Source organism: Scleropages formosus, chromosome 9 (assembly GCF_900964775.1).
Source record: "Scleropages formosus chromosome 9, fSclFor1.1, whole genome shotgun sequence".
Taxonomy (NCBI): Eukaryota; Metazoa; Chordata; class Actinopteri; order Osteoglossiformes; family Osteoglossidae; genus Scleropages; species Scleropages formosus.
Window position 1 is genome coordinate 12,051,811 of NC_041814.1, and position 13,628 is coordinate 12,065,438.

Consider the following 13,628-nt stretch of genomic DNA (forward strand, 5'->3'; position numbering starts at 1 on the left):
AACTCAGGCAGAGATTCATAGGCATGTGTATTGAATGTTCTTTTCAGAGATGTTGTGCAGTCAGTGATTATGACATTTTCATTTCTGTCACTGAATGTTTATGCGAACAATGAGCAGAATCTAACTTGTGCATTTGTAAACAACGGATACACAAATCTCAGTTACTGACTTCAACCTTTTTCCTATCTTTACCTGCCTGCTACTGAAGCTAAGTCATGAAAGAGAGGGAAGGGGTGACACAAGCTAAGAACAGAAAATGAGCTGGTTGTCACCTAAATGGAAGATGGGCTGATGTACATTTAACACGAAGCAGAGCACTAGACATGTCATCATCAAGTCTTTCATACTGTATGTTTGCATTTATTCATTTAGCCAATGCTTTTCTCCAGAGCAACTTCCAGTGTTAATGTACTTACAATTATTCACCATTTGTTCAGCTGAGTCATTTTACAAGAGGGGTGAGTATCTTGCTCAAGGGTACTACAGCCAGAGGTGAGAACTGAATCTGCAACCTTAGAGTTGAAGGCAGTAGCACCAACCACTCTGCTACCAGCTGCTCTCAAACAAGTTGTTACATAAGCAGATTGTATGGTAACCACAGTTGGGGCTTCTAATCCTTTATGCAAATAATTCTTTGATGTTATGATAGATAGATAGATAGATAGATAGATAGATAGATAGATAGATAGATAGATAGATAGATCATCTTTCAACATTTTTTCTGACTACAGTAGAAGGTAATTTTCTGTAAAAATTCTCAGACATAGAAGGTACACATAACAATGCATGGAAAAGGGAAGATGTGCAGGGTTGCCGACTACAGCAGAGCCAGTGGTGATCCTGCAGGCCGGTGCTCAGGGTGCTCCTTGAGAACAATGAATTACATCATGATGCGGGAACACTGTAGCCTGTTCCTGCTCCTATGTCAAATCCTTTAATGTCTCGAAGAGGACATGTCCCAGTAGAAAATTAGCAAGGACTGTCACATGTTTATTGTTTTTCTGTATTTAGCAGACTTTGTGCAACGCTGCTAGTTTTGTACAATAAGCAACTTGCAATTATTAACTAATTTATAAACAAGGTATGCTTATTAGAATATTTCTGGAAAATAGCTTGTTCAAGGTTTCCACACAAGTTGTATTTGAATGACACACCTTCCTCTGCAAAAGATGGCTATAAGGATGTGGTGGTGTGGCAGATTCAGCTGCTGCCTGCCCTGTAGGAGGTGTGGACCCAAACCCGCTTGGGGTGCCTTGTGACAGTCTGCTGTCCTGTCCTGGGTGTGTTCCCTACCTTTCGGCCTTGTACCCTGTGTTGGTGGGCAAGGCTCTGGCTCACCGTGACCCCTGCTTAGGACAAGTTGGTTTGGTTGTAATTGCTATGCTACCTACTATAATAATATTATGGTTCTTATTTTTTTCATACCTGGATCAATGCAGAAATCTTGAACTAAAAATATCCTATATTATTCCTACTCATTTACCCCAGTTGAAAACTGAAACTTAATAAATGTATTTTTGGAAGGCTTTTAAAAATCTTCATGGATTACTTTAAAAGGAAAAAACCTTTGACTCTCCTAGTTCAAACCAGTATTTTTCTCCCTCCATTGTGGCCTGGAGCTAGAAACTTGTTTGAGATGAAAGTTATAAGGAATCAGACCCAAATGGACACATAGTGAGGTTTCAGTAAAAAAGCTCTAAGCAGCGTGTCCAGTCCCAATACAAACAACAGCGCTGCTGCGTTTCTGTTAGATGGTCTCCTGTGAAAATGGATTGGTATTGTTATAGCCTTGATGTGTGCAGTGTTCTGGTCTGGATAATGAGAGCCACAAACATTGCACCCACACATGCATAAGCAGCAGAGCAGAACCAGGCTGCCAGTGTCAACCGCTGTTAACTACCGGCCACAGGCGCATGCCTTCCACAGACGAGACAGAGTCACAAGAGAAGGAAGAAAAAGGGTCAATATGTATTAAAAGCATCAAAACATCAAGGGAAGGGAGAATATTTGACCTTCTATATTTACATTTATATTCACATTTATATTTATAGGGGCAGATGTTTTTCTCAAAAAATATTTAACAATATAATATGTCTACGCATGATGGGATGGCGGAATTCAGGCAAAATCAAAAACTGACATTCTTTCATTGTGAAGGAAGTCTACTGGGTTATGTTAGTTGCGACGTTTCCACGTCTGTTCAAAGGGAGACAGAAAGACAGAGGTATTTCGTTTGAGTTTGAATTCAATTATGTGTACACTGGAGACCGGCGCTACGCTGAAGAATGCTGTTTTCTTTGTGCGTAATCGTCTTAGTGGCAGTAATTTTCCACCGGATCCAGCTATGCTGGAATGTGGGAGAAATTCTTCCTAACACCATTTCTGCTTATTTATATATTTTTACTGCTACTCCTCCATAGACCAGAAAGATCATCTGGAGCTCATTTCTTGTAACCAACATTTTTATGGGATGGTTTGAGACCCCTGCCATCAACCACAGCCGAGAGATTTTCCTTCCCACCCTTTGCATTCATCAAGCTCTGAAAGGCTGCCAAACCAACCCTCACTTCCAGCGGTAATATACTCTAGTCATCAAAATGGGGTCCTGGAACGACAGCACCAGGATGACAATCAACACCAGCGCACGCATAGTCCAAGGAGTATTCAGACCTGTTGGGAATCCGATATACAAAACACAGCATCACAGAAGGAAAAAAAAATGTTGACTGTTATTGAGGACTGCGAATGGACGCAAGGAGTTCAATCACCAGAGTGGATCGTCAGCAACTGGATCAAAATCCCACTTAGTTACTCATATGGTAGCCTTGGCTCTTGCACTGAATTCCCCTGCAACATTTGCCTCTCATAACTCTCATATATGGTAGGACACAAACAGGCTCAGCAGGATCATTTGCTCATCAGTCTGTTGATATGTGCTTTATTAATAAGTGAGTGAGAGAGTCAAAGCGAAAAGCAGAAAGAGCCTTCAGTGCAACACATGGCTGCCACTCGTAAAGTGTGGATATGGTTAAATGTCCCCTCCTGGCAAACTATAAGGGTTATTATTTTAAAACACTCCAGCGAATACACCAAAGATGAGACCCAGAGGGAATTTTGTCCATGCTGTTTTTGACAATATTTATGACAAGAGCAGAGGTGTCAACCTCATGTCTGCAGGGAATGCTTGTTTTCCATTTCTTTCAATAAGCAATGTACACACACACACACACACACACACACACATTCTCAGAACCGCTTGTCCCATACAGGGTCGGGGAACCGGAGCCTACCCGTAACACAGGCATAAGGCCGGAGGGGGAGGGGACACACCCAGGACGGGACACCAGTCCATCGCAAGGCACCCCAAGCGGGACTCGAACCCCAGACCCACCGGAGAGCAGGACTGTGGTCCAACCCACTGCACCACCGCACCCCCTCTAATAACAATGTAAGTAGTTGGAAATTAAACCACTTCCCCTCACGTTCAGGTTAATTAATCATGAAATAAAACTGATGCTGAAACCTGCATTAATGCAGAATGCGAGGACTGGAGTTTGACCGACCTGGTTCGAAAAGCCTCCTAAGAAAAAATATGGGTTGCACAGAAGCAGGGTTAAGTCTAAAATGAAATACATCCATGCCTCGACAGCACTGTGACACAAGCGAAGCCATCAGCCGTGCGATTATCGAGAAGCTCAGAAGTATTTCCGCTCAGTGTGCATTGTTTTCAATTGTACTCGCTGAAATATTCATTGTGGAGCCAGAGCACTCTGACTGCAACCCCAGGAGAAAATTAAACAAAAATATCCAGTTGAACTTCTGAGCCGTAATTTGGCGTTTTCTCATCTTCGTACAGTAGCTGAGCTTCAATGCTTTTCCGAGAAAACTTAAGCTGCACAACTGCATACCGCGGTGAATGAAAACAGATCTGCAAAGACACGTGGGACATGTAACACTTTTAATAATGCTCAGGTGCAGGCTGCGTCTCTAAATGCATAACATTATTAGAACATCGATTCACATCAAATGTACACATTCTAAAAAAACGGATGTTTATAAAACCTTTTAAGCAAAACCAGTTGTACAAAGTTCCCCATTATTCAAAAACCAGCACATAAGCCAGTGCACTTCAGTTGCTTGATTTCCGCAGTGTCAGTGAAAGAGAAACTGAATCCTGGTCAATGCTGTTCCTTCACTCCACCCACTTTCCTTATTGCATACAGCACACATTGCAGGAAGGACACCACACACACACACCACACACCACAACATCTATGGAAAAAAAAAACAGAAAAGAAGTGTGTTGTCTGAAAATCTCTTTTCCTCAGCTTTCAGGAGTTGTCAGGTTCTTCCCACCCACATCAGTTTTGGAAAGATTATAGCAGTCTGTGTAAAGGGTGTGTGGGTTGGGTGGGGGGTATCAAAAGCTGCAACCAATTTCCGCTTAGTGCAAGCAAGGCAGTTAACTGAACAAAGCTTTAACGCAAGCTGCCGAAAGCCTCTGTTCATTAAATCATTCCTAGCAATGCCTTGCTTTTTTCAGCCTAATAAATTATAGATACCCACAAGCTAAGGAGTGAATATGTTGACATGGAGAATGACATCTGTCAAATGAAAAATTATGTATGCTATAATAAATAATAAAGAATCCACCTTCACTCTACTGGATCATGGCTGTCAAATACAAAAAAAAAAAAAAAAAAAAAAAAAAAAAATAGCCACTTCGTCTAGTTGTCAAATTATACAGGGGAAACCAACCAGCAAACCAATGAAAACAAAAACATTATAAGCACATAACATTTCTCTGGATTAAACACATTACTGCATATCATGTGGTTGGTGGCAATGGAGACTCTGGCACATTGCATAGCACAAAAAAGGCATAACCACCAATTATTCATACAAATATACAATTGCAATTTGATTTATGGTTTTTATTCATATACTTTTCCTTACATTCTTAAATAAACATACAATAAAGGATATTAAAGATCAAATTAATGAATGAGATGTATAAACAGAAATCTGGATACTTCAAATTGGCTCATCAGTTGTCTATACGCTCATCCCGCATTAGTTGGTTTCACGATATCCCGAGTTTTTCTCATATCTGGTCCATAATTATTAATATTGTTCATCATTAATTAGTCTAGATTTTCATACATTCTTTTGGTGGTATCAGATCTAGACATCAACACGAGACCACATTTGAAAAACTGTGCCAAGAAGCTGTGTGAGAGGGGCTGCGAGACACAGTGTGTTATCAGCCAGTAGCGTTGCTGTCTCACAGCTCCTGGGTGGTGTGAGAGAACATGGGTTCGATCCAGTCTGTGTGGAGTTTGCATGTTCTCCCCATGTCTGCATGGGTTTCCTCCGGGTGCTCTGGTTTCCTCCCACAATCCAAAGACATGCTGTTCAGGTTCCCCCATGGCCTGTGAGTGACACAGAGAGTGTGTGTGTTCCACTAATGTATGGATGAGTGACCCATTGTATGTACCAGTACCTACCAGTATAAGTCACCCTGGTGAATAAGGTGTGTGGGCTCATAACACTACATGGTGTTCAATGGAAGTTGCTTTGGAGAAAAGCGTCCGCTAAATATATATAATGTAAATGTAATGTAAATGTTATGGGAACAGTGTACTCACGCTCTCAGGTGCGTTCTGGAATTCTACAGTCCCATTTGCATACTCATGTGGGTCCTCTGTTTCGTACTATCACGCTTTAATTTCCTAAAATTTCATCTATTTAACTATAACACATGGACTTTTTCTTCCTCAAATCAGGCCACTCACAGATTTTGGGTAAACCTGGAATTTGCAGTTTTCCAAATTCAGTCAATTTTCAGGAATGAATTAGGACCAGTAAAAAAGTGTAATAATGAAAAAAAATTTTAAAAGGACCAATTAATGGAGAATAAGTGTACATTATAAATTTTGAATGTCCAGAACTTGCAAACAAAAATGTACTAATGGTATTCAGTAAATGAGTTTTTCAGCCAATAAGAATATTATACATAATATTAACTATTATGTATAAACTGGCTCTTAATATAAATAAATAATTGGATTATTGTAGTTGATAAAAATATGAGAGGGAACAGTATAAAATTTTTTTTTTTATCTGGCTCGGTGTTTGGACACCAGTTCTGGGTCTGAGACTCTCTGAAACTTCAGAACAGAAATGGATGGCTATTGTTTTTGTGTGACAATCCTTAGAGTCGTGCATGAATGAGCCTTGATGTCTGCTTGCACATTGTGGATTTTCCCAGCAAGGGCCTGAACTGGTGGAAGCAAGCCAAACATTTAAACAAACCAGAGTGCACTGAAAAGGACCGAGAATTCATTGCTCTTGCAAACATTTAACAGTTATACTGATGAGAACACTAAATGGCCCATTATAGCAGCCACTTTGACATTTCAGATTAATAAATGACACATGGTATTTTGCTATCATAACTGCATAAACGCTAGATCTAATTTTTCAAGTGCTGTTACATTTTATAACCTGATTTTGACAGAAATGACATCTTTCTGAAAGTGGAGGGAATATATCTCATATGTACCTCCTATATTTTACACTCGTGCTGCAAAGCATATTTGAGTGCGATGTTTAAAGAGTGTTAGGTGAAACCAGAGGATCTGGACTAGGCATCTGAACGAATAAAGCACCCTGAGATCCATCTGCTCTTCTGCCTGAGTAACTGCACCCAGAGTCCAGCATTACTCTGTCCTTCTCAATCACACCATTCACTGGACCATCACCTACAGTACTTCTTTCTGCATTATTACAAACGGTTTCGTCAAACACAGACATTTTGCTTTTTACTGATTGTCAGCACTTCCCAAAGACTAACCGAGTAAAGACTTACCCGTCCGTACATATAACCTCCAGAAGCTGCATAGCATCCACAAATAAATTCAGAGCTCACAATGATCATAAAGAAACTTCAAATACTGTAAGTGGCTAAATATTCACCCGATTACTTTAAGCCACAACACAAAGGTGCAGTTGGCTCGAATAAGAATTACGAGCACAGTTTTCTTTACACTGATTACAACTGTACTGAAACGAACGTGGTTACCGAAAGCAACAAAAGAGTCATGTTCACATTTGCTAACACATACACTACGAACTGGTTTAAAAAGAAATAGTACTGCAGTTATCACTTACGCTAAAATTAAGACATTATATGAATCTACAGTAACACCCATTGCTAATAAGTACACTTCATAGCGACACGGTATTACTAACTAAATGTGGTGTCAGACCTTCAAGAGTGAATCAAAACACTGAATCAAAATGTTGGTCTATCAGAAAAAGAAACAAACAATGTTTAGTGCAGCCAATTAGAAAGAGAGGTTTTGGCACAGCCAGCTATATGACGAGGGCCAATTCTTTATTGGTTTCTAATTAATAGCCTGTGCGTAGCTGGAAAACGTGATTAAATCTGGCCCCAATTCTTGCCATCAAATCAAGGCTTTTGATGACAACAGTGCTAGCAAATTCCCAGAGAAAGTGAGCTCCTGAAAACACGACCACTTCTCGCAGATGGGCTGACTCAAAGTCTGCATGATGTTTATTATTTCTCTAGCTGCTCGTGCTGTAAGAGACTGTCATGTAAAATTGCCATGCTGCATTATGCTTTAAAGTGTATGAAACAGTAACTACCACTAATACTGACATTGATCTTTAGTGGCTCTGCATGTGGACTAAATATGACACTGCAACTGGTGAAAATAAGGAATTAATTGAAAGTAGCTAAATTAAAATTGAAGGAACTAAACTAAAAATGAAGTCTCGATTTCTTCTCTCACAAAAATGTCACATCGTCCTGTGACTGCACCCAGTGCCAGTGAGAATCGTATTCCAGGTGCATTTTACTGTTCAGTTTGCAACTCTCCAAGTCAATTTTGCCATTCTTGTGTGACTTTTCTTTCGGGCTTTGGTTCTGGCTCAATTTGTCTTGGTCGGCCCCCTGCTCACCACCCTTACAGGGAACCCATTACTCATGGCGGCCTGTGTATGAGTAGTCTCCTTAGCGCTGGAGGCTGCTTTCATGGGCTCAACAACTTTGGACATTTCCAGTCCTATCTTAGGCCAAACTGGAGCCTCTCCCTTGGGCCGCTCAGCCTTGACCAATGGGGAGCCCGACAGACCCCCGCTCCGGCCACACACCTCCTTCCCAAAAGGGGTTAGGCAGGGCACCGATTCCGAGCTGGACTGGCAGTACTCATCCAGATCGTCAGCCAGCGTATCCAAATAACTGCCAATGGAAATGTTGTCCAGCCTGTCGTTTGGGTCCTGCAGGCTGCTCCAGCTGCCCCGCAGGGAAGCATCGGGACCTTCAGCCAGGCTGTATTGGCTGCTGGTCAGGCTGCTGCAGCGGCTAGTTAGGGTACCACGCTCCTCCAACAGCCACTTGACTGACTCGATGCCCTCATGCACAACCATCAGCTGCCGCAGGATTTTCACATCCACGGAGCGCAGATATACCTGAGTGAAAGGAAGAGGTAGAGAAGGGGTGAAATGCAATGCAAGGAAATTAATCTGAACATTGTTGGTTTAAATGCCGACATTCCAAGATATTTCACCGCACAGTAAGATAGTAAACCTGCTGCTTCAATACACACTCAGACATAAAAATCTAAGTGAAATTCTTATATGTTTTAAAGAAAAATGAAGTGGGAACATAAGGGACAGAATAGCTGTGGTATGAGACTGGGATGCAAATTATGATATAGCAGGAAAAGAGGAATATTAAACAATATAAATGTATCTGACAATTATCGTATGTTCTCAAGAGAGGCACCAAGAACAAGGAATGTTGAAGAGTAAAAAAAACAGTGACTCAGCAGTGGGTAGTATAGCTGTCTCAAAGATTTAAGGTTGTGGGTTCAACCCAGCCCAGCTGTCTGTGTGTATTCTCTTTTATATTAAAATTATATTCCTCCCACCATCTAATGATCAGCAGTTCACAGCAACTTGTCAGAAATAATGTTTAATCCATAGCGTTCTCTCCAGCCCACCTAGGGTTCATGAGATGAGTGCCAAAACCTAGATTGCAAGAATTTTACATTTGCACATTTACGCTGAAAAACGTTCATGTTGAGGGACTTCTACACACGAGGATGATGGTAAGCATAAGTGTGTGACGCCTTGGCTGAGCAGCAGTCCATGAAGCAGCCGTTTCAAATAACTATGCTTGCTGGACATATCCCAGCCCAACAAGACGGCAGCCAGCTGGACGCATCACGTTCATAAATAGCAGCCTAATCACAGTGATGGTCCAGGTGGAACTGAGTACACGGGCCAAGGTGCCAATCTGGAAGGTGCCACACACATTGCATGCTGCTGCCATACAGAGAAGCCTGGCTCCCATGAGCTTGCTGGTGAGTACCCACCATTTTAACAGGTGCACCAAGCAGAACAAAACAGAACTAATGAAAAAAATGGTACTTTGCTAACCGGTGGTTCTTTTCACACAGATACACATATCTAAGATCAATGTGGTGAATGATCAGTGATCGACGTGATGAATAACAACTACATAACACAGAATTTGTTAAAAACAAAAAAAGCCCTTCATTTTGTACGAATATTTTTTTCCTATAAAGTTCATTTCAATCAAAAACACATAACTACTGGTTAATTGGAGAATTGGTTTTAATGAGTTATTACCACTCAGTAAAGTGGTGCAGTGTTAGTTACTTGCTTTTGCTATTTAAGAACCATTTAGGAAGCCAACCAAAGAGCTGATGTACTGCCAGACCACTAGACCTTTTAATGACACACAGATTAATTGTTTTTCATGTATTAATTAAGGCTGAAGAGTTTCCAAGAAATAATAAAAAAAATCCCTCCACATAGCTGAAAAAGCATCACAGGAAGAGCCCATTTGATGAACAAAAAGTTAATTAAGCAGAATTACGTTCTCCCTACATTCAGCAGTACTACTGTGACCCTACAGGTCAATCAATATTCCAGCCTAATGGAACTCATTGATTATCCTGCACAAACTGCACTTTACTTGAATGAATTTTGGATGAATGTTCTTTCATGGGAGTGCTGCTGGGTCTCCATAAAATGGTATACAGCATAGAGAAATTGTTAGTTGCAGTTATAGAATACATTTTAGAATATAGCTGTACTATACTCCATACTCAGAAGTCATATGTCTACAGATTTTCAAAACACACACACACACACACACACACACACACACACACACACACACAGCTTGTCCCATACGGGGTCACGGGGAACCAGAGCCTACCCGGTAACACAGGGCGTAAAGCCAGACGGGGAAGGGACACACCCAGGACGGGACGCCAGTCCGTCGCAAGGCACCCCAAGCGGGACTCGAACCCCAGACCCACTGAAGAGCAGGACCAGGTCCAACCCACTGCGCCACTGCGCCCCTGATTTTCAAAACAAATACATGCAATAAGGTCAACATTTCTATATAGATGCTATACATTTACAGGATTTGTATACAGATATTGTACCTTATATACATGTTATACAAAGTGAAGGGTCTACAGCTCTGGGCACAGTAATACTTTACATTGGAACAGTTTCACTACCCAGTATTATGGGAGGGGTTGCACAGAAAGCAATGATAATAACGGAACACTATAAATGACTCGGGGGGTGCGTGGCGCAGCAAGCTGGCCAGGTCCTGTTCTCTGGTGGGTCTGGGGTTCAAGTCTTGCTTGGGGTGCCTTGCAACAGACTGGCGTCCCATCCTGGGTGTGTCCCCCCAGCCTCACCCCGTGTTGCTGGGTTAGGCTCCGGTTTGCCACGACCCCGCTTGAGACAAGCGGTTTCAGACTGCGTGTGTGTATAAATGACTCCCTGTATTGGACTTTGAGCTGACATGCATAGCTGCAATATGATTTTCCAACATACAGTCCAAAAAATCTCACTTTTGCTGTATATAATACAAACCACAAAATACACCACTGTAAAGCTGGAAAGAACTTTGAGTTAGATTCCAAATATGATTTTCCAAAAGACACAATATAGAAACCACAGCTCAAGGTCTGCTAAAACCAAACTGCAAGGAATATCATATTAAAACAGGCTCTGTTAATGCCAAACTCTGTGAAATGCAGACATCAAAAAAGCAACAGTGGAGTCCAGCATTGCCCTGACCAGTAGCACAAGGACATGGAGGTGCAGTGTGCAAAAAAAATACTGAAAGAGTAGTGAGAATCACCAATTTTCAAGCATATCGCTAAACATAAATAAAAACACTTAAGTAGTGAAAGTAAATGCACTGACCTGGTAGCCAAGACTAGCCCCACCCTGCAACAACCCAGCGTAACTCAAATCTGAGGATCTGTTCATTGTTTCTGATTTTGATTCAAATACTTATGAACTTGGCATTAAATACGAAAACTATCTATACTGAGGACTACGCAGACCTTGCCGAGATCTTTAGTAAATCGCGCACATCTGCCCTACCTCCGCACCGCCCATGAGACTGTGCCATCGACCTCCAGCCCAGAACCACCCCTCCAAAGGCTAAGTTTACACGCTTTCTCTACCAGAACAGAAGGTCATGTAGGCATACATGACAGAGCCTCATCCCTGGGTATTATTAGGCCATCCACCTCACCAGTCTCCACAGGTTTTTTTGTGGAGAAAAAGGACAGTGGTCTCCGCCCCTGCATTGATTACAGAGGTCTCGATGACATCAACATTAAATATCCACATCCCCCTGCCTTTGATCACGGCTGCGCTTAAACAGGTCCACGGTGCACGGGTCTTTACCAAACTGGACCTCCGCTGTGCGTATAACCTTATCCAGATTAAGAGGGGGGTTCGTAGAAAACCACCTTCAGCACTAGGTCACTACAAGTACCTGGTTACGCCTTTCTGGTTAGCCAAAGCCCCCTCTGTGTTCCGGGCTTTCGTTAATCACGTGCTGGGTGATTTGGTTAATAAATGCGTACTCGTGTGCCTAGACGATATCCTGGTGTTTTTGATGGTCGAGCATGTAACCCATGTGAGACAAGTGCTTGGTTGCCTCCTAGATAATGGCCTCTTCGTCAAGGGGGATAAATGTCTGTTTCACCAGGAGCGGGTTTCTTTCCTGGGTTTCATCCTTGGTCCAGATGGGCACGTATGGTGGCAGTGGACCCAGCTAAGGTCCAGGCGGTGCTGGATTGGCCCCGTCCGACCTCCGTGAAGGCCCTACAATGGTTTTTGGGGTTTGCAAACTTTAACCGCTGGTTCATTTGCAGATTCAGTAGCCTCGCTGCATTCCTCACCTTTCTCCTGAAGGGCAAATGGTCCCAGCTCTCCTGGCCAACAGAGGCCTGTGAGGCTTTCCAGGATCTCAAGCGGCGGTTTACAACCTCTCCAATCCTTAAGCACCCCAATCCATCGCTACCTTTTGTTGTTGAGGTAGATGCCTCAACTGTGGGTGTCAGGGCGGTTTTGTCACCGAGGCAGGGAACCCCAGCCAAGCTCTATCCGTGTGCATATTTTTCCTGTAAGCTGTTGCCCGCCAAACGTAAGTATGACTGGTGGCCCTCCCTTCGGGAAGATGTCCAGAAGTTTGTGGAGGTGCATGAGGTATGTACTCAAGCTAGGACCTCGAACCAAAAACCTACAGGGCTTTTGGAGCCCCTACCGGTTCCAACCAGACCTTGTTCCCACGTAGCAGTACACTTCCTGACCGACTTACCGCCCTCCAAGGGGAATACAGTGATCCTAGTGGTGTTAGACCGGTTTTCTAAGTCCTGTCATCTGATTCCCTTGCCCCGACTTCCCACTATCCTGGTCATGGCCGAGCTTGTCTTTCAGAATGCGTTCCGGATCTTCGGGTTACCCAAGGACATTGTCTCAGACAGAGGTCCTCAGTTCATGTCCCAGTATGGAGGCTGTTAGCCTTGGAGTGTCCATTAGCCTTACTTCCGGGTACCATCCTCAGGCTGACGGACAAGTGGAGCGACTGAACCAAGACCTTGGTCGGTTTCTAAGAAGCTGCTGCACACAAGACCAGACCCAGTGGGCACGGTTCCTGCCCTGGGCCGAATACGCCCACAACTCCTTGTCACATTCCTCTACAGGCCTGTCCCCTTTCCAGTGCGTCCTGGGTTACTAGCCTCCTTTATTCCCCTGGCACCCTGGTTCCTCTGAGGTCCCCACTGAGCATAACTGGTTCCTGAACAGCGAAAGGCGGCTTGGCGAGTGGTACAGGACCATCTACAACAAAGCGTACACCAGTACAAGCAACAGGCCGACCGACACCGCAGCACCTTGCTTTTCCAGCCTGGGCAATGGGTATGGTTTTCTACAAGGGAGATTTGCCTGAAACTACCATCCAAGAAGTTCAGCCCCTGGTCTATAGGCCCATACAAAATCCTTTGCCAGATCACCCCAGTCACGTACCGGTTGCAGTTGCCTCCTCATTTACATATCTGTCCCACATTCCATATCTCCCTTCTGAAGCCTTACAGTACCTCCCTGTTCCAAGCCACCCTGGGAGACCTGACACCCCCTCCAGTGGAAGTAGATGGGGAAGTGGCCTACACTGTCCCGCGCCCTCCTCGACTCCAAACGCAGGCATGGGGGCCTGTTACCTCACAGACTGAGGGGTACAGCCCTGAGGAATG

The 13,628-nt window shown here is 43.3% G+C and overlaps 1 protein-coding gene and 1 pseudogene across 1 annotated transcript in view; both read right to left on the reverse strand.

Moving 5' to 3' along the window:
• Positions 1 to 7,598: 7,598 nt before the first annotated feature.
• LOC114911272 (leucine rich adaptor protein 1-like) lies at positions 7,599 to 11,352 on the reverse strand (annotated as a pseudogene).
• Positions 11,353 to 13,076: 1,724 nt separating this feature from the next.
• LOC114911273 (mucolipin-3-like) overlaps positions 13,077 to 13,628 on the reverse strand; it is a 6,683-nt gene continuing 6,131 nt past the window's right edge. The window contains exons 13-14 of the mRNA XM_029254819.1: positions 13,476 to 13,588; positions 13,077 to 13,177 (exon numbers count right to left, since the gene is read on the reverse strand). Coding sequence (XP_029110652.1) covers positions 13,077 to 13,177; positions 13,476 to 13,588 — 214 coding nt within the window. The remainder of the gene's footprint in view (positions 13,178 to 13,475; positions 13,589 to 13,628) is intronic.